This window comes from Lepeophtheirus salmonis, unplaced genomic scaffold (genome assembly GCF_016086655.4).
Source record: "Lepeophtheirus salmonis unplaced genomic scaffold, UVic_Lsal_1.4 unplaced_contig_14546_pilon, whole genome shotgun sequence".
NCBI classification, from domain to species: Eukaryota; Metazoa; Arthropoda; class Copepoda; order Siphonostomatoida; family Caligidae; genus Lepeophtheirus; species Lepeophtheirus salmonis.
The window spans coordinates 2,376-24,430 of record NW_027291023.1 but is presented as its reverse complement, the minus strand read 5'-3'; the positions used below and the strand labels follow the sequence as shown (position 1 = coordinate 24,430).

At 22.3% G+C, this 22,055-nt stretch overlaps 4 protein-coding genes and 1 non-coding gene across 5 annotated transcripts; 1 reads left to right on the top strand and 4 right to left on the bottom strand.

Moving 5' to 3' along the window:
- Nucleotides 1–4,727: 4,727 nt before the first annotated feature.
- Nucleotides 4,728–4,799, bottom strand: TRNAR-UCG (transfer RNA arginine (anticodon UCG)). Its single transcript has one exon. It is a non-coding gene; the product is annotated as a tRNA-Arg (tRNA).
- Nucleotides 4,800–5,192: 393 nt separating this feature from the next.
- Nucleotides 5,193–6,543, top strand: LOC121130959 (uncharacterized). The gene is made up of 2 exons (XM_040726577.1): nt 5,193–5,198; nt 5,554–6,543. Exons 1-2 carry the CDS (start codon nt 5,193–5,195, stop codon nt 6,541–6,543), a joined length of 996 nt encoding a protein of 331 aa, XP_040582511.1.
- Nucleotides 6,544–10,200: 3,657 nt separating this feature from the next.
- LOC121130958 (uncharacterized) lies at nt 10,201–10,707 on the bottom strand. Its single transcript, XM_040726575.1, has one exon. It carries the CDS (start codon nt 10,705–10,707, stop codon nt 10,201–10,203), a length of 507 nt encoding a protein of 168 aa, XP_040582509.1.
- A 951-nt stretch (nt 10,708–11,658) lies between these two features.
- Nucleotides 11,659–12,552, bottom strand: LOC121130957 (serine/threonine-protein kinase PLK4-like). The gene has a single exon (XM_040726574.1). It carries the CDS (start codon nt 12,550–12,552, stop codon nt 11,659–11,661), a length of 894 nt encoding a protein of 297 aa, XP_040582508.1.
- A 1,045-nt stretch (nt 12,553–13,597) lies between these two features.
- LOC121130956 (uncharacterized) lies at nt 13,598–20,864 on the bottom strand. The gene is given in 3 exon segments (XM_071893894.1): nt 13,598–13,638; nt 19,842–20,681; nt 20,684–20,864. Coding segments are annotated over 3 exon segments (1,062 nt in total).
- Between the last annotated feature and the right edge of the window lie 1,191 nt (nt 20,865–22,055).

The window sequence follows — 22,055 nt, the reverse complement described above, 5'->3', positions numbered from 1 at the left end:
AAAAAAAAAAAATACTTTTAAAAATCAGAAATATTTTTAGAAAATTTGATGAATCTCTTACAATAATGTTAAACTAAATTGTTCCAGCATATTATTATTTTAATAACAAATTGTGTTAATTGAAAATAAACCTTCAAAAATATTTTTTATTTTTCTCTGAATCTGATATAATGCAGAATTACTATCTAAATATTTTCTTAGGAGTTGTATTTTATATTTTAATATTCATTTCTAATATATATATATTTGTATTTGTTCAAATGAAATTTGTTTTTCTTTTTATAATTTCTATTGAAAATTTCATAAAAATTCCCTCTCTTTATGAAAAAACCCTCACACGGATTTTTAAATCTAAACTGGAAGAAATAATAAAAAAATACGAAAACAATAAAGAAATACAAAATGATGAGGAAAAATCACTAGAAAGAATTCTAGGACATTCCAATAAAAAAAGAAAAACTAGATCTCTAAAAAAATACAAAAATATAAAATTTCTTGGTAAAAAAAAAAAAAAAAGTTTATAAGAAATTTCTAAAAAAATTTACAAACTTTTCCGAGATTTTTAATTAATTAATAAAAGATAAAATAAAACAATCTTGTACTAATAATAAATATTTTCTTCCTTATTTCAAATAAAAAAAATAAAAATAAAAAATTTTTAGTACAACTTTTTTTTTTATTATTATAATTAATTTTTATTTGATAAATATATTTTACAAATATTAAACTTAGAATATTTTACTTCACTGTTATTTTAAAAAAATTTATATTTGTTAGAATGCTATTATAAATATTCAATTTAAAATTTTTGTTAGAATGTTATTATAAATTAAAAATTTGTTGAATGATATTATATAAATATTCAATTTTTAATATGTTAATAATAATTTTAAATATAAAAAAAAAAATTTTAATGGAAACCAAGAAACATCTCTACAACCATAAAAATTATTTAGAAATCGAAGTTTTAGTTAAAAATAAATCTTTTAAATGTTTAAAAGATAAACCAACATATATTTCAGGTTTTGTGCAATCAAAAAAGTCAATAAACAAAATACTTTCAGCAATTCAACTCCGCCAAGGAATATATACAATTCAATGTGTTGTTGATAAATCGAATGAAAATTTAATAGCAGAATATCATAAAATAATTTCTGAATCTTACATTCATTTAAAAGGGAATTTAGTCTCTGCAGATGTTAAAGTAAGTTCTGTAAAAAATTTTGAATTTGCCGTGGAAGAAATAAAAATTTTATCAGAATCCTCAAAAAAACTTCCATTTATTCTCAAGGATGTAGATATGCCTCTAAGTAACCAACAAAATGTCAAATTTAACAAATGTTTAGATAATAAAGCATATTTTTTGAGGTCAAATATTGCTCAGTCTATTTTTAGAATAAAATCAGGACTTATCAATATTTTCAGATCTTTTGGGGTACAAAGAGGATTTGTTGAAATTATAACACCAAAATTAATTGGAGGAAGTAGTGAAGGTGGTGCAAATGTTTTTAAAGTTGATTTTTTTAATAAAACAGCCTGCTTAGCACAAAGCCCACAGCTTTATAAGCAAATGGCTGTAATAGGCGGATTAAGAAAAGTATTCGAAATTGGTCATGTTTATAGGCAAGAAGAATCAAACATTAATAGGTATCTTTCTGAATTTACCGGACTTGATTTAGAAATGGAGTCCATGTCATATGAATATACTATTGAATATATCTATTCATATTTGACAGACCTTATTAAGAAACTTTATGAAGATTTTAGTGACGAGATCGAAATTTTGAAGGCTTATAAAAATTTTGAAGACATTAAATTTACAGATAATCCAATTATCTATGAGCATAAGAAATGTGTGAAAATATTAAAAGAAAATAACTTCAAAATTAATTATTCTGAAGATTTCTCAAGAGAGCAAGAAAAATTTTTAGGAAATTATGTTAAAAGCAAACATGATGTTGATTTTTTTGTTATAAAAGATTATCCTAAATCTGAGAGGGCGTTTTATACATCATATAATTACACTGATAATGAAAATTCAGTTGAATATTCGAAATCTTATGATTTTATATTAAAGGGAGAGGAAATTTTGTCTGGAGCCGAAAGAATTTCAAATTACGATGAATTAAAAAAAAGTGCTGAATCAAAGAAAATAGACCCAGAAAGTATAAGAGGTTATTTAGAAGCTTTCAAATATGGAGTTCCTACGCATTCAGGATGTGGAATTGGATTAGAAAGGTTCTTGAAAAGTTTATTCGATTTTAATGATATAAGATATTTTAATATGTTTCCGAGAGATCCTTCAAGAATTTACCCCTAAGTTTTACTTAGCTATCAATTAAAATTTTTTAGTTTAAATATTTTGTGAATTTTTTATATATTTACATATTTTTTATATATTTAGCAAATTTTAAGAAGTAAAACCTAATGTTTTTATAGTAGAATAGAAAATAAGAAAAATTAGATTCTTCAATATTTATTACAAAGAATCTAATTATAATTGAAAAATTATTATAGATTTCTCTTTATATTCAAATAATACTTTTTTATATAAATAATCTAGAACTTATACTTTTTAAAAAAAAATTTTATTTTGAAATATTTTTAAAATATTTATCTGAGAATTATTGAATTTTGATACAATATCTTCTAAATTTATAAATTATTTTTATATTTTTAAAACTCTTAAATCTAGCTATTTTTATATTTTTAATACTCTATTTAAGATTTTAAGATATATAAATATAAAAATAAATCAGTTATTTTAAAACATTAATAAAAACAACTTTAAAAAGTTTACTTATCACCAAGATCCTTAATTATATTATTAATAACTACTACTAATATTTTTATCTTAAAAATTTTACACTATTTATAATAATAATTATAATAAAAATTATAAAAAATAAAATAAGTAATAGCAAATAAAACTAATAAGGAGAAACATAATAATTAAAATTTCATTATAATAAAAAATTGTAATTACTACTACTAATTATTATAATTATACTACTTAGTATCATGTTTAAAATCTAATATCTTTTAATAATTATATTTTTTTTTAATTTAATAATTTACATATATATTTACATATTACTTCTAAACATTAAATTTTTGTTACATTCTCTAGACAACAACTTAACTATAATATTAATTAATTTTTTTTTAATATCTTTTTTTTTTAAATAAATAAAATAAAAATAAAACAATAAGAAGAAAAAAATAAAAATTATTTTTTAAAAGAATATTCTAAAATTTTTTATTTAACATTAATAATTTTATTTATTATAGAAAAAAAGATATTTTTAACAAAGATCATCATCAATCGATTCTTTCTTCAAAATCAATATAAAAAATTGATAATATGAAAATAAGTGCAATTTTAACAGTCGATAATAAGACATTAATAAAGCTTACAAATGTTTTCAAAAAAATATTATTATTACTATTACTACTATCATCTATAATAATATTATTATTATCTAGTTTGGTAGTACTTGAGTCTAAGTTAAAAAGATTCATTGTAGATGAAACTCTAATATTACATGCAGATACGAAATCTCTCAGATAACACATAAAATAAACTGAAAACACAAAGAAAAGAAGATAATAATTACCAATTTTGATTAAAGTTAATAAAACAAATATTTTAGAAATCACAGGGTCTGTTAAATATTCACGAACTTTTTTAAATATTCTAATGCTCTCTTTTATTATTATTTGTAAATCCAATTCCTTATTTTTGTTATTATTAACTATTTTGAAGTTTTTCTTAAAAATAACTTTCTCTTGAACTTTTCTTTGGCTATTATGAGGTTTTAAAACTAAAACATAAATTTTTTTATCTTGAAACTCATAAGAACATTCAAATTCACTTAATAAATCGTTATTTCTTATTCTTTTTCCATTTAAAAAAAATTTATATTTCATCGAATAATCTTTATTATCATTTTTATGTATATTATCTTTTTTATTAATATATTCTTCGTTAATCTTTAATTCAGAGAGTTTAATTTCGCCGTTATTTTTGTTTTGTAGGTTCAATTTTTTGTGTTGTAATTTTTTTTTTAATTTTCTTGTAGTTAGTTTTAAAAATTTCTGCTCATTCATATTTACAAATCTGTAGAGAGATAATCCTTTTTTACATACTAAATTTATGTCTATCAGTTTTCTAATTTCATTCGATTTGTTAATAATTGGTTCTTGTTCGATATTCATATTTTTATTTTTTTTTTGTTTTTTTAATTATTTTTTTTATAAATAATAAAAATATCACCATTTTTCTAAGATTATCTTTTTAAGGGTGTAATAAAGGAGTTATCAGTTTTATCCTAACTTTCTTTTATATTTGATAGTTAGTTTTTATCTCCTTTTTTTTTTAATGATATTTTTCTAAACTCCTTTTTTAAAATTTAGAATTCGTAATATCGTAATATGTCTGATGGAAGTTAATTTTTAAAACTTTTATGTAAAAAAATTATAATTATTACAAATATCAAAAATTGATAAAATAATTAAAAAGGAGTGATAATTTGAAAAAAAACTAGGGGAAATAAATTTTTAACTATTATTATAATTTACCAAAAGTTTAAAAGTTTATAGATTTTTTAACAAAAATTAAAAAAATAAAAAAAATTAAAAAAATATTAAAAAAATTAAAAAAATTAAAAAAATAAAATAAAAAAAATATGATAAAAAAATAAATTCAATGTTAAAATAATATAAAATACGGACGAGGGGATTCGAACCCCTAACCGTCTGAGCCGAAATCAGACGCGCTACCATTACGCTACGCCCGCTTAACTACTAAAAATTATATATAAAATAAAATTATTTTAGCTTTTTTACAACACATTTTTATTTTGAATTTTTATTTTTATTTTTAAAAAAATTTTGAAGTTCTATGATTGAAATTAGATTCTCGGGAATGGATAAAAACAAAGTTCCATACAAAGATTGTAAGATAACAACAGATGAAAGAATAAGATATAATATTAAAAAAATAAAGGATATTATAATTTATCTAAAAAATAAATTTAATAAAGGTGAGGACGATCAATCTGTTTTCCAATCTGATGGACAGTTAGCCCCTGGAATATTATGCATTATGAATGATATGGAATATGAGTTTTCAGATTCTATTAATTCAGTGTTAAAGGACGTCAATACCATAGTATTTCTAGGAAGTTTACATGGCGGTTAGTTCATAAATTATTAACATTAAATAAAAAAAATTTGCTTTTAGCCTTTTCTTAAATATTTTTAATATGACTTTTGTTAATTTATTACCAAATATAAATATGTAGTAATAATAAAAAAATATATATTATATTAAAAAAGATATATAATATATATTAAAAAAGATAATAGACTATTAGTTTCAGTGTTCCATTCCTATTTTCAATGATCAAATAAAGCTTTAATTTTCCTTTTATAGATATAAAAAAAGATATAATTTCATTTATTTTCTCTCCTTATCCCTGTGTTTTTGATAGGGTTCATCTTTTTCTTTAGTATAAAATCTAAATTTTAAACTAAAGTTTTATGAAATAGGACTTAACAATTGGTATCAATGGCTTTGGAAGAATTGGTAAAATTTGCTTTACACTTTGCATTCAGAACAATCTAAACGTTACAAAAATAAATTCACCAAATAAAACAGTTGATGACTTTCTTTATTCTTTAAAATACGACACTGTGTTTAAAACACTTTTAAAGGCTGAAAAAATTGATGATTCTTCGATTAAAGTATTCTCAGAAACAAAGAAGTGTGTTATTTCACTGCTGAATAATGAAAACCCTGAGGATGTTGATTGGAATACCGACTTTCTGTTGGAATGTTCAGGAAAATTTAAAAATGTAGATGGGCTTAAGAATGTTAATAGTAAATTTATAATACTCTCCTATCCATCACCTGATATAGATATGTTTGTGTTTGGAGTAAACCATAAGGAAATTAAAAAAAATACTAAAATCATTAGTAACGCAAGCTGTACCACAAATTGTCTTGGGCCAATCACTAAAATTTTACATGATAATTTCGTCATAGAGGAAGGATTAATGAAAACAGTTCACTCTGTTACGAGTTCACAACCCGTTGTAGACAAGACCAAAAATTCAAGAAGAATGAGATCAATTTTAAACAATATAATTCCAACAACAACTGGTGCTGCAAAGGCTGTAACAAAAATTATCCCTGAACTTAAAAATAAACTAACTGGAATAGCTTTTAGGGTTCCTGTTTTAGATTCATCTGTTGTTGATCTTACTGTAAAAATAAAGAAACCAACAACTCTTGAGGAAATTAGGCAAAAAATAGAAGAACAGGCAGATCCTCACATTCTAGGTATAACTACTGAAAATGTTGTTAGTTCAGATTTTATTGGTGATCAAAGAAGTTCAATCTTCGATTTAAATGCGAGTATTATGTTAAATGATAAATTTTTCAAGATTATTTGCTGGTATGACAATGAGTATGGTTATTCCAACCGAATGATTGATCTGTTAAAATATTCTGCAAAAATTAATGAGTTGTTATTATAGTTGTTATAGTTAAGTTGTTATAGTTAAGTTATTATAGTTAAGTTATTATAGTTGTTTAGGTTAGTTTAGTTATTATAGTTAAATAAATATTTTAGTTCGATTAATAACTTAAAATTTTTTACCGATAAAATTATATTTTTCTTTTAAAAAATTTTTATTTACAAAAATTAACATGGGAGGAATAAGAAAAGTAACTTTTAAACGACCACATGCTTATAACACACCAAGAAACAAACAACAACTCAGAAAAACACCGTCTGGAAAATATATCTTAGGCGTTGTTAAGAAGAAAGCTAAAAACGGTGTTAAGTGTCAGGACTGCGATTTAATTTTAGGAGGTATCAAAATAAGAAGACCTGCTGCATTTGCTAAGCTAAAAAAGAAAGAAAGAACTGTTTCAAGGATATACGGAGGTTTAAAGTGTGGTAGGTGCACCGAAAAGAAAATTATTCTTGATTTACTAGAATAATTAAAGATTTTTTAAGAATGAAAAATTTTTTTACTTATAAAATTAATTATTATAATTAAATTGAATTTTTATTAATAGAAGTTCACTAATAGTTGGTAGTTACACATCTAAAGTTAGATATTTATAAAAAATTATAATAATAAAAATTATAACAATGGTATTATTATTATTTTTATTATAAATAAATAGACAATTATGAAATAAGAGAATTTAAAAATATTTATAGATCCTACTACTATATTAATTAAGATTTAAATTATAAATCTTCTACCCAATAAAGGTATATCAAATAAATTTTAGATGATTATTTATCTTATCAGTGGAAAATTAATTTAAAAATTTATGACTAAACAGAGAATAAGAGTTAAAATAAATATAAAAATAAGGTATAAGTATATGGTATATATGTATATGATTTTTTATATGTTATACCTAAAATGTACTAAAAAAATTTTCATCTGAATATATTTTAACATTATAGAAAATGCTTTGCAATATTAATTATAAAATAATAATAATTAGGTTTTAATAATAAAATTTTAATAATATATCTTCTTTATTTAATATAATTACTGACACATCTTGAAGTTCTCTCATGGACCCTTTCTTCAAATATATCAATAGCATCTCCACCTAATGTCCCATTTAATCCACCTTCTAAATTAATATAACCTGATACAATACTAAGAGCAGTTTCATATATTAAAACACTCATATCCATAAATTTTTTTTCAACATCAAGATCTGTCACTCTTACAAGAACTCAACCATTCGCATCACATTTGTTGTAATAATTGACTAAACCATTTATCTTTTCATATGTATTTTTTTGTAGGCATCCAACAAAAAATAGATTATTTCCAGTTCTCAAATCTGATGCAACAAAATTTTCAGTAAGGTCCGTAGCCTTATTCTGGGCGTGAGTATGAATTTCCCCAAGCAAAGTTGCAATAGTACTAGAACAGTGGCAACATGGTACTATATATTTTCTTATTTTTGGTAAATATTTTATTTCATACCCTATCCAAACATTTTGATTTCTTAATATTTCATTCAAACTATTTATCAGAGCATCAATGAACATATTTATCAAATGATTTTTTGTTGAATTTAATGATATATCGAGATTATATAATATTCCTTGTGGATTTGGGAGTTTCATATATCTGAATAGAAATTCTATCGGTGTTGTGTCCTTTCTATCTTTAGGTCTATAAGATATATAAGAACTTTTAGAATTTGTTTTATTATATTCTATTATATAATGGAGTATGGATTGTTTTGTTAATGATCTTACAATAAATTCTTTAACAATATTGTCTATGTAAAAAGTAACAGAAGGTGTTGAGAAATTTAATATTTTATTCGAAGGTATAGGTGCACATAATAATCTATTAATACAAAATATAAATAAAATAACTGAATTAAATGTTCTCATATTAAGTCTTCTAAAAATTTTTAAATATATAATTTGATAAATTATTATTATTTATGTGACGTGTTTTGATTTTATGAAATATCAAAAAATATTAAAAATAATTTCTATTTCAGGTAATTTAAAAGGACCTGCAGAAATCAATCTTAGATTAGATAGTTACGGAAAAGTTCAGAAAAACATTTGTGTTCTTGATCTAGAGGTTATGAGAAAATATTTTAGTAAAGACCCTATGACAGGAAGTATAATATTTCTTATTGCAAATTCTAAGGATGATATGAGTGAAAAATATTTCATTTCCCATCAATCATTTTATATTGATGAAAACTCTGATTTTATTGTAAATACTTCTTATGTAAAAGAAGTAAATACTAAATTAACAGAAAATATTATAAAAAGGAAAAATCATTATGATCCTTATATCAAAGAATTAATAATTTATGGGAGTATTACCTTTATAGGTTTAATTGGGGTTTCATCAATTTTAATTAATTATATATTCTAATCAATTAAATATCCTAAAATTTTTTAATTAATATCTTAAGATTTATTTGCTAACTAACTAACTTTATGTGTAGCACATAGATACTTTTTCAACTATTTTCTCTGCAATCTTTAATATTTTTTTTAGACTCGGAATTTTCTTTGCATTCATCCCTGGACCTTCGATTCCAGCTGCTATCTTTAAAACTGTTATCCAAATATTGAGTATCAAGTCGTTCATTAAATTTTTTATTTCTAAAGGATGTCCTCTAATAGCAGCATATCTGACCGTTGAACATTTGTTGTAATTGTTTACCATTGTCTTAAGACTGTAGTCAAGAGTGTTCAACTTACAGCCAAATAAGTACAGCCTATTTCCAAGGTCTAATTCCGAAAGCCTTATAATATCTTTCCTGGTTTTATTCTTTTGTATTTCAACGTTTCTATCTTCTATATTTTTCATTAAAATTGATGTTGTTGCTGCTGACTTGCATGCAGGTTGTACATATTCTTCTTGTTTCTCTGAAAATTTTATAGTATGTTTTATAGTTATATTCGCTTTCTTCAAAGGTACGTTTAGTCCTAGTATAGCTGTTTTTATATATACTTTTATCATATCTCTTGTATCAAAAAAATCTATGTCAATATTATCGAGTTTTTCAAGCATTGAGCTGAAAATAGGATTATCTTCAGTGTTAAAGTTATTTTTTAAAGTATTTTTAATGTCAAAACTATTTTAATTTTCAGTATTACTGATATTTTCATGGTTTGTGGTATTTTCAGTATTTTCGGTATTTGCAGTATTTGAGATAAATGATTTGATATTATTAAAAATCTTCTCGTTTTTTTTATTAAATCTTGTAAAAATATTTTCTAAGGTTTTATCCAAATATATTGTTATTGGTATTTTAATTTTCTTTGTTTGATTTGTTTTGTTTATAATTAGGAATAAAAATATATTTGAAAAAAAACTTATTAACAACATATTTAATCATAATCCACCAACATATAATAATAAATCATAATAAATAATGTTTTACAGATGATTTAATCTGATCAATTGATATTAAATTTATCACAGATTTTTTTCTCAAATTTTAATATTTTCTACCATTCCTGACAAATTAGGAAATTTAAATATTACATCTTTGTTTAATACTAATAAAACAACAGTTATAAATATTATATTAAACATGCGAATAATTTTGTAAAATAAAAAATTTTAATTTTTAAAAAGAGATAAAAATTTTAATTTGATCCAAATCAATTCTTACAACCTTCTTCCTCTTCTACTACCCTTTTTTCTTGTGCAATCAGTTGCATATCCAGTGATATCATCAACTCTTCCAAGTCTTAATCCTGCATTAATCAAAGCTCTTAACGCAGATTGTCCACCCGGTCCATGAATTTTAGCACCATTTCCACCCTTAGCCTTTAGCTTAACATGAACAGCTTTAATACCTCTTTTAAAAGCTAAAGCTGCAGCATCCTGAGCTGCTAGAGTTGCTGCATATGGGGAAGATTCTTCCCTGTGTGCCTTAACTTTCATACCACCACTCACCTTTGCAATTGTTTCTGCTCCTGTTAGATCTGTAATATGAATTATCGTATCGTTTCTTGTTGTTTTGATGTACGCAACACCAAACTTGTAGTTTGTTTCTTCTACTGGTGCTTCTTCTGATGCTTCGTTTTCAGTGTTCCAATTGTTATTCTCGTCTTCTAGTTGTATTGTTTTGAATCCTGTTTGTTCTTCAGATTGTATTTTTGTCTCACTCATAAAATTTTTTAGGAATTTTTAAATAAAAAAAACTAAAAAATTTTAAAAAACTTAAAAAAATAAAAAAAAAATTTAAAAAAACTAAAAAATTTAAAAATTAAAAAATTAAAACCAAATTTATCAGTAAAATTTTTTTATTTTTATAAAATTCTAACAATCAGCAAATTAAATGGATTATCTGGTAGATCTATTATTGCTTTTTAAAAATAACCCTAAATATCAAAAGTACCTGCTCTCGAGAATAAAGAAATATTATTTTACATGTAACTGTAAAATAATATACAACGGAAGAGAAATATTTTGTAAATGTAAAAAAATAAAAATTTAGTTTTGTTTTAAAAAATTTTTAATCTAAGATTATGAATAAAGTTAAGGATCTTTTGATAATTGGAGATACCCCAAGCTCTTTTTCAGCTTCAATATATGCTAAATCGTCAAATATCGATTTTATTCACTTAAAACCAGAAGAAACAAAACCTTACAATGTTAGAAATATCGAAAACTATCCTGGAATTATTTCAAACGATATAAATGATTTTGTTTTGAAGTGTATTGACCAATGTAATTATTTTAAGGTTAGCTTTGAAACCTTTAAAAAATTAAATATTAAATTTAACAATGAAGAAGCAAGTAAAAACAATAACAATAACAACAATAATAATAATGTTGTGGTTGAAGTATATGACAAGAATAACTTTAAAAAAACTCTACATGTTAAGTTTTTAATTATTGAAAAAGATAGGCACCGTGATTTTATAAAAATCGATGAAAATGTTGCCATAAAAAATTTTAAATTTTGTGAATCAGAAGGTGAATTGGTCCAAATTTGTGCAAGTGGCGTTGAAACTTTCCTGGAATTGAAGGATGATCTATAAAAAAGATATATATAAATCTATGATTAATAATAATTAAAAAATTTAGTATATGCTTTTAAAAAAATTTTATAATTATTTAATTATTTTTTATAAAAGGATGTTCCAATAATTCATCAACAGAAGGTCTTTCGTCATAATCTGTCTTCAAACACGATTCTACAAATGACGTAAAATTGTTACTAAAACCGTCTGGAATATATAAAACTGGCTTCTTTGCAAAATTCCTGTAATCTTTATTTATTCGCTCACCACCTTTTTTAAAAAAAGGCGTTCTTCCAAGAGAAAGATAATAACAAATTGCACCTAAACACCATATATCAGACTTAAAGCCGTGAATATTATAGTAAATAACTTCTGGTGGTTTATAAGGAAATGTCCCATAACTTTTACCCTTAAGTTCAATTCTATCAGGTCTCCCCGCATATAAATTTAAGTTTCTTGAAAATCCAAAATCTATAATCTTGTAGACAACAGATTTATCCTCCTGAGTTTGTCCCATTATGTTCGCAATTTTAAGATCTAGATGAGCAATATTAAGATCATGTAAATACTTAAGACCTTTTAAGATATCTGTCATAATGTTCCTAATATTTATTTCCTTTTTCTCAATATATGCTTGAGAAATTTTAACGTCCATATATTCTGAGAACAAATATAAATAGTCACCATCATCTGAAGAATCTATTGCTTCTGTAAGACAATAGTCATACGTTTCCATAATGTTTTCATGTTTTATTCTCATTGCTATATCACTTTCCTGAGATGGCCCGCGTAAAATGGTTCTTTTAAGAATGAATTTTTTTTCATACTCTTCATTCAAAAAAACAGCAGACAATGTATTTACCCTTAGCGGTGTATATCCTCTAAATGGTTTTGTTTTCAAAAACTGAGCCATTCTTTTTGAGGGTTGTGTATATTTCATAGCTCTATTAACAGCCCCTTCAATATGTAATTTAAGTTCATCATCCATTTTGTAAAATTTTTCTTTTAACTTTTTTTTTCACTAAAGTTTTTTAAAAATAAATTCAGAGAAATTTTAAAAATTATTAATATTTTTAAAGAAAGAAATATTATTATTAGAAGTTTTATATATTCTGTTTTTTTACGTTTAAAATCCCATTTTTTTATTTTGTAGAGTCTTCTAATTAATGTATTTATTTGATATTTAAGTATGTTTTTAAACATGTAAATATTTATTAAATTATTTATTGTTAATTTTTTATAAATTGTATTTAGAAAGTTTTATAAAAAAATAAAAACAAATTTATCATTTAAATTTTGATAGGATTAATTATTTTTTTAACAGAAAATATTAAAATTATTTATACATTTTATTAAAGTTATTTACATTTAAATATTTATACATTATATTAAATATTTATATTTTCATTTATCTATGTAGTAAGTTATATTTACATTATATTAAAATGATTTATACATTATATAAGTTCGTTAGTATTTACTGAAAAAATTTTTAATTATTTTTGTTTTTTTTTTTTAATTTTGTTGTAAAATATGAAAAATCGAAAGGAAAATATTTTAGGAATAACATCAAAGAAAGAAAATAACTTTTCTGCTTGGTATTTAGATCTTATTAAAAAATCAGAACTTATTGAATATTATTCCATACCTGGCTGCTTTACTCTTCGTCCTAAAAGCTTTTTTATTTGGAATACCATAAAAAAATTCTTTACACATTTAATTGAACAAGATGACGTTAAGGAATATTCTTTTCCCCTACTTCTCAGAGAAGAATATATTCAAAAAGAAAAAGATTTAATCAAAAATTTTGCACCCGAGCTTGCCTGGGTTACAAGATTTGGTAAAGAAGAATTAAAAGACCAATACGCAATTAGACCCACTTCTGAGACAATAATATATGAATTTTTCTCTAAGTGGATCAAAACATACAGAGATCTACCATTGAAAACTAACCAATGGTGCAATGTTTTTAGAGCAGAAATAACACAAACCATACCATTCATCAGATCGAAAGAATTTTTATGGCAGGAAGGTCATTCTGCTTTTCTAACAAAGGAAGAGGCAGAAGAAGACACTAAAAAAATATTAATCTATTATGAAAAAGTTTATAAAGAATTATTAGCAGTCCCTACAGTATTAGGTAAAAAAACTGAAAGTGAGAAATTTGGAGGTGCAGATTATACTCTTACCACTGAAATATACATTCCTATGAGTTCAAAGGCTATTCAAGGGGCTACATCACATTTTCTTGGCCAAAATTTTTCCAAAGTTTTTGACATTTCTGCGGAAAACAATGATAACAAAAAAGTTAATCCATATCAAAATAGCTGGGGGATAACTACTAGATCTATTGGTATAACTGTTATGATACATTCTGATAATAAAGGATTAATACTTCCACCGAATGTTGCAATTAATCAAATTGTAATAGTTCCATGTGGTAAAATCAGCAGTGATGAAGAATCTTCAATTCTTTTTGAGAAGATTGAATATTTTGAAAGTAATCTTAAAAAACATGGTCTAAGAGTGATAAAAGATATAAGAACAAACTATACTCCTGGCTATAAGTTTAATTATTATGAATTATTAGGAGTTCCTCTTAGAATAAATTTAGGAGAAAGAGATTTTACTAAAAAAATATGCGAAATTGTAAGAAGAGATAATGGAGAAAAAATTATCTTAGAAATTAATGAATCTCTTCCTAAAAAATTAAATGAGATTTTGGAAGATATACAAAATTCTTTGTATAAAAAAGCAAAAGAAAACTTAAATTCTAATCTGAAACTCTGTGATAGTTTTAAAAAATTTTTAAATCTGCTTAATGATGGGTGCATAGTTATGGGGGAATTTTGTGGTTTAGAAACGTGTGAAGATGATGTAAAGGAAAAAAGTACTGAAAAAATCGCAGATAAAGTTGTTAAAATGGGAGCAAAACCGTTATGCATACCTTTTGATTATCAAAAATTAGTTAATAATAAATGTTTTAATTGTGGAAAGGATTCTATAAATGTTACGTTGTTTGGAAGAAGTTATTAAATTTTTATTTTACAGGTGATATTTAGTTAGTTTAGTATATTAACTCCATAAATTATATTGTAATTTATTTTAAAAAAATTTTAGACTAAAAATTATGATCTAGAAATCTTTTTTTTAATTATTATTAAAAGTTCAAAGTATTACTGTAATGTTTAATCTCGAAGAAATAAATACTATTGTAATGTTTTACTGTTATTATATCGTATATTGTAATTTATTAAAAAAATTTAATAACAAAAATAATAAAAATAAGGGATAAAATAAAATCAAAAATTTGTATAATATATTTATTAACTTTTTTATATATATACATATATATACTATTAAACTTTACGCTTTTAAGAAATGTAGTAATAAATATTAATCTAAATTACTTTAAATTGCTACTCTTAATAAAAGTATGTTTTTCTTTTAATTTTTAAATTACTTTTATAAATATGTACAGAGATATTAATATCAAATATTAAAAAATATAACTGTTCATATATTTTCTGTCAATATTCAGAATTTTAACCTTGAAATTTTATATATTAAAATTCATAATAAAATATATTATTATAACATGTTTAATAATTAGTTTTTACATCCTCATCATATTTATTAGACTAAAATTTTTATTAAAATGATTTTTAAAGAATTATACCTCATGTTTCTATTTATTTAGTTTTTATTGTTATTAAATTACTATTTTGTTGTATTAACTATAATAAATAATTAGTTTATATATTATAAACACAACTAATGTCTTAAAAAAATATTTATTTATAGATAAGATATAAATAAATATGTATGTTTATTTTTATTAATTTAAAATTTTTTAAATAATTTTACTAAGAATTGTTTAAATTAAACTCTTTAAAACATTAATTAAATATAAAAAATGTGTTAAATAAATTATATAAGAGTATATAAATTAACAATAATAATTAATATTTAATATTTAATTAATTAAATTTAATATTGTAAAATATTTTGTAATTTTAGGTTTCTTGTGGTTATAGACATTATTTATTATATATTTTATAATATGATATACATATTTTAATCAATTAAAACTATAATTTGATATAATAGTCTCATGTTAACCTAGAATGTCTTTAGTTAGCTTTTTTAATTAAATATTTACTATAACCTTTACTATAAGATTAATCGTGATTAACATTACTATTCTAATTTATAATAAAATGAGATAGAATTATTATTTTTTATATTAATATATATATGTAAGATATGTTTTTATATAAAGTTTTAATTATTTTTTTTTAATTTATTTAATTTTTTAATAATATTAAGTATTATGTCATAATGTTTCTCATATATTTGGAGAATTAAAATAAATTTCTACTTTATTTTTTCATTTTATAGAATTTTTTAAATTAATATGTTTATAAATTTATTAGATATATTAATTCATTTAAAGAGATTGTTTGTTATTAATAATATCTTAGTTCATTTAAAAATAGATAAAATTTAAAATATTATTTTTTTCCAGATTAAACTGAATAATCAAACAATAATAATTGTATAATGTATAAAAATATTTAATTATGTCTAAAAAAATTTTAATTTTAAATGACTTATAAATATAGGAGAAAATAAAAAAAAATGATATTGATTAAAGCTACATTGTTATATTTGAAAAAAAATCAAAAAATCTAATTAAAGAATTTGAAAAAACTTAAAGCAAACTCATTTTATTAAATTTATGGTTTGTTTTTTATAAATTTATGGTGCAAGGATTTGTAAAATATTAATAAATAATTTAAAATTCATATGTTTATCAAGAATTATAAAAAAAAGAAAGATCAAGCCTGCAAAATCCTGCAGATATAGTTATAATTAATTAGATGGAAATGCATTTATAAATTTATATCAAGTATTATTAGTTCTTATAAATTTATATCAAGTATTATTAATTCTTATAAATTTATATCAAGTATTATTGGTTCTTATAAATTTATATCAAGTATTATTGGTTCTTATAAATATAATCTGTTAAAAATCAATTTAAAATCAATTAAAGATGATTTATTCAATTTTTATTCTGATTTCGTCAATAAAAATTTTTAAGAATTAACAACAAACTGTTGTTTGAAAAAATTAATTAAAAAATTTTTTTTTAATTTTATTTAAATTTTTAAAACTTTCATGGCAAAAATTCTACCTTCTTTTTTAAGAGTTAAATCATTCTCTTTTTACGGTCAAGAGTTGTGTGATAAAATAATGTTTTATGGAATATTCATTGGTTATGCCATATCATTCATTCTAGGATTTGTGTTAGGTGACTTGAAATATACATTGATAGGCGGAGTTATTACTATAATCTTAATTGGAATTATTACTTTACCCTCTTATCCGGTTTATAAGAAAAATTCAATCGAATTTTTAAAAAGAAAAAAGGATTAAAATTTTACCAAATAATTAAATGGAATTCACTTAACCGTATTTATCTAACCACTCAATGTTCATTATCTAAGCTTTTGTTATTTTTTTATTTTTTATTTTTTATTTTTTTATTTTTTTATTTTTTATTTTTTTAATTTTTTTAATATAATGAATATAGAAATAACATATAAATTTTTATTTTAGTCCGCATAGAAGTCTGCAATTTTCTTCCTATTACTTAAAATTATATTAAAAAATTTAATTTCTTTTTTTAGTAATAAACTCAAAAAGGAGGAAATTTTAAAAAGGTCTATTGAGAAATTACTATTTTACTTAATAGAATGCTTAAAAATTATCTCCTTTTCTTAAAATTAAAATTTACTTAATTAAAAAATTTTCTATAAAAAATTTAATTGAAGAAAATATTTTAAGGAAAATGAAATATAGACAAATATCAAACTATCAAAAAAAAAAAACTATATAAAATATGAAAATAAAGTTATTCCACTGCCATGGAAGTTTAAGAATAATATAAATCAGGGGAGATCACATGTAGATCCCTACAAAGTGTTCATAGATTGGAGATATGAATGTATCTATGAGATAGCCAAAAAATTCCTCCTTCAAATATATTTTAAAGAAGAAATTGATAATAAATATTACACGGAGGAAGAATCTGAAGATAATAAAAATGACATCAATATACGAGAAGAATTCAGTAAAATTGTTGTTAAGAAAGACGAATTTTCAAAAAAAGAGATAACTAATGAGTCCTTTAAATATGATTACAAAATAGTAGAGACTAATACAAAATTTAATTTTTATATTTCTGATAATATTGAAAAGATTCAAAAATCTATTCAAAGTAAGTTTATTAGTCATAATACAGGTATAAATTATAAAAGATCAGAGATTAAATCTGGTATAAATGTTTCAGAGTTAATTAAATTTTATAATAAAGTTGACTAAAAAATTAAATAATAATTATATCTAAAAAAATTTTTTACCATATAAGTGCCATTTATTATACTATTTATATAATAGCACTTGTTTATTTTTTTAAATAAAAATAATAATTTTTTTTTAAAAATTAAAAATTTTAATTAATTTTCTTGTGACTAATATAGTGACCTGTATAATAATTATCTTTGCCACCATATATAAACCCGTCATAATCCACAAAATTTTTAACAACGTAATCGTATGACTTATTACCGAAACATATAAAATAAACTTTTTCTTCTATTTTCATAAAAATAGAAATACAATTCACCTTATTTAGTAAAGATGAAATTCCTTTTTTAATGCTTAGGAATCCTTTTACATTTTCCTTTGTAGAAAGATTTTTTGAAGCATCAAAATAAAATTTTGACGAAATTTCAGAATTTTCAAGAATATTATTCGTGATATTTTTCATAAATTCTTTCATTATTTTATTTTTATTTGAAATAACTTTTGTATTCAAAATTTGTAATTCTAATTTATTTAGAAGTGATACTGATTCTTCAAAATCAATCGTTGTATTCGTTTTTAGTATATCTAAATAATCTTCATAATTTTTATCTGCCTCCACTGCTTTATCACCTGTAACTGCGACAATTCTTCTTGTATTTGCGGAAATTGATGATTCACTTATTATTCTAAATAAATCAATGTCACCTGTATTAAAAACATGTGTTCCTCCACAGAGTTCTCTTATTTTATTAATTTCAATAATTCTTACTATTTCTGGATATTGTTCTTCTTTTAGTGTTATTATATCATCTTTTAAATTTTTATATTTTTCATTTATCACGTTAACATCAATTCTTTCTGAAATTTTTTTATTTATTTTTTCTTCAATTTTTTTAATTTTTTCAGTTGAAAGTTTTTTGTGAAGCATAAAATCAAATCTTAATTTATCAGACTCAACTAAACTTCCTTTCTGATAAGAATCTGGATAAAATTGCTTTATATAGTAATTAAGTAAATGAGTTGCTGTGTGGTTTTTTCTTATATTGTCTCTTTTACTAACATTAAATTCTAATACACAACTTTCGGATAAAATCCCATCAACAACACCTAAATGCACTATAAAGTTACTTTTTACAATTGTATTTTTAACGTTCATAATTCCTGTTTCCTTCATATTTTCAGTATAGAATGTTATTGTTCCTATATCTCCTACTTGTCCCCCCTTTTCACCATAAAAATTAGACTCTTGTGTAACTACACCAATTATTTCATTCTTATGATAAATTTCCTCAAATTTTTCTTTATAAAAACTTTCTTTCATCTTAACAAAAATTAATTTTGACTTTAAAATTTTCTTTTCAAAATTTGTAATTGTTGATATTATGTTCATGTCATCAATTATCTTTTTTTCATTGTTAGAAATTAAAAATTCATCGTATACTTTCTTTCTATTTTTTATCTTGGCCTCTCTTCTTAAATTTTCAAATTCGTTAATTTCAACTGTGAGATCATTTTCTTCTGCAATAGAAATTGTTATATCTATTGGTAAACCACACGTATCATATAATATATAAGCATCCTTTCCTTTTATAACATTTTGATCATTTCCTTCCATATTTTTCATTATTTTTTTTAAGTATTCATTTCCTTTTTCTAATGTTTTTTCAAATAAATTTATTTCATCATCGATTTCCTTCAGTTTTATATTATTTAACTCAAATCCTAAGATACTACCACTGAAATAAATTATAAATGTTAAGTAATATTTATAATTATAGTTACTAATATTTTCATCTTTTAATTTCAAATCATTAATATTACCATATATCTCTTGTTTTTTCTTGTTTATTTCAATTGGACCTTTGTTATTATTTGTTTTTGAAAAATTATTATAAATCCTACCCAAATTTTCTTTTTGTTCTTGAACCTTGAAGAGTTGATTAAAGGTTTTTATTAATCTTCTAATAATTCTCCTCAAAACATATCCTCTTCCATCTGAAGAAAAAGACACATCATCATTAAGACATACAGAAACAGTTCTTGAATGATCAGCAATAATTCTTAAGTTTATGTTTTTCTTTGAATTTGTATCTTCATATTTAATACCAAGATTTTCAAAAATCTTGGCAAATAGATCAGTTTCATAGTTTGAGCAGTTATTCAAAATCCCTAAAACCCTTTCTAACCCCATTCCAGTGTCTACACTTCTCTTTTTCAATAATGTAAGACCTGAAGAGTCTCTATAAAATTCCATGAAAACCAAATTCCATATCTCTATCACATCAGGATCGTCTTTATTTACCAAATGGGGAACTTCTCTGTTTCCTATTCTATCATAATGAATTTCAGTACAAGGTCCACATGGCCCCGTATCTCCCATTTCCCAAAAATTGTCTTTCATTCCAAACATTAAAATTCTATTTTCAGGAAAATATTGTTTCCAATAATTTTTTGTCTCTAGATCATCTTTAAACCCTTTTACACCACCAAAATATGTTATGTAAAGATTATCTTTGTTTAATTTAAGAACATTTATTAAAAAATCATAAGCAAAATCAATTGCATCTCTTTTAAAATAATCACCGAATGACCAATTACCCAACATTTCAAAAAAAGTATGATGATAATTATCCTTACCCACATCATCCAAATCGTTATGTTTTCCTCCAGCTCTTATACATCTTTGGGCGCTTGTAGCTCTCTTCAATTTGGACTTAAAAGTTCCATCATCCTCCGCTAAAAAATTTTTTTTTTTAATTGAACCATCCCACTATTTGTAAATAATAAAGTTGGATCTGAAAATGGAACTACAGATGAAGAATCTATTATTTCATGGTCTTTAGACATGAAATATTCTAAAAACTTTGCTCTAAGATCAGATCCTGTCCATTTCACTTTTTCTAGTTTTGTTGTTTCTTTATACATTAAATTTTTTAATTATTTTTTTACAGTAAATTTTTTACAGTAAATTAATTTGGAATGAACTTTTATTTTTTTTTATATTTATTTTTTCAATTTTTTTTTATATATTTTTTTTATAAATATCAATTTTGATAAATTTTAAAGTTTAATATTTTTATAATTAAAATAATTATTAATTATTTTCAAATAAATAACTCTCCGTATAAAATAAGCCTATAAGTATTTATTTATTATATTTTTACAGAATTTGTAATGTTACTACCAGACGATGTCTTTATTTATTCAAATTCTTGGTGGATATTAATTTTTTTTACCATTTTAAAAAATTGAGAATAAAATTTTTAAATTAAAAAATAAAGCTGCAGAATATAATTTTATTATTCCAACTACATTTTCAAATGAAAAATGATATCATTAAAAACTCATCCTCTTTATGTATCCTGTTTTTCTCAGTTTATTCTTTAATATCCTTTAAAATCCTTAAATTATTGTGTATGGATTTCTGGATCATTTTGAAAAATTTATGAAATTAAATTATTTCCATTTTCACGTTAATAAACATTATTATTATATAAAACTGCATTGTATGATCTTCATCTGTTAGTGATAATCCTAGTGCGCAGAATAACACTATTGTGTATTATTTCTCCCAAATAGTTCTGAATTTCTATTTTTAACTTAAGAAATAAAAGCTTTTTTAGTATTTGTCAACCCTTCTACAAACAAACTACATCTACTTTATTTTAATATTTTCTCTTAAAAAAATAAGATTCCTTGGTCTTAATTTCTATAGGATTTAAATTTTCATCTAAGCCATCTATTTTCTTATCTGAAAATTTCATTTCATTTAAAATTATATTTTTATTATCGTTTTCTGTTATTTTGAAACTGTTTTTCTCGTTATATTTACTCTAAATTTTAAATATCCTGAATATAATAATTATTTATTAATTTGAAAATGAATGGTATATCTTTATTAAAAATATTAAAGATATTATCCTTCCTAATTGAGATTGGTTTTATTCAGATTTTACATCCCCAAAATAGTCCGTCTTTTTTCCATTTTTCTCTAATTAAGGATCTATACACACAACATAAATTACGAAAACTTTCATTTTTAATTAAACCTAATCTAAAAAAGAATAAAATCTTTTTAAATAAATGTATTCGGGATATACAAAGATTTCAAAGAAT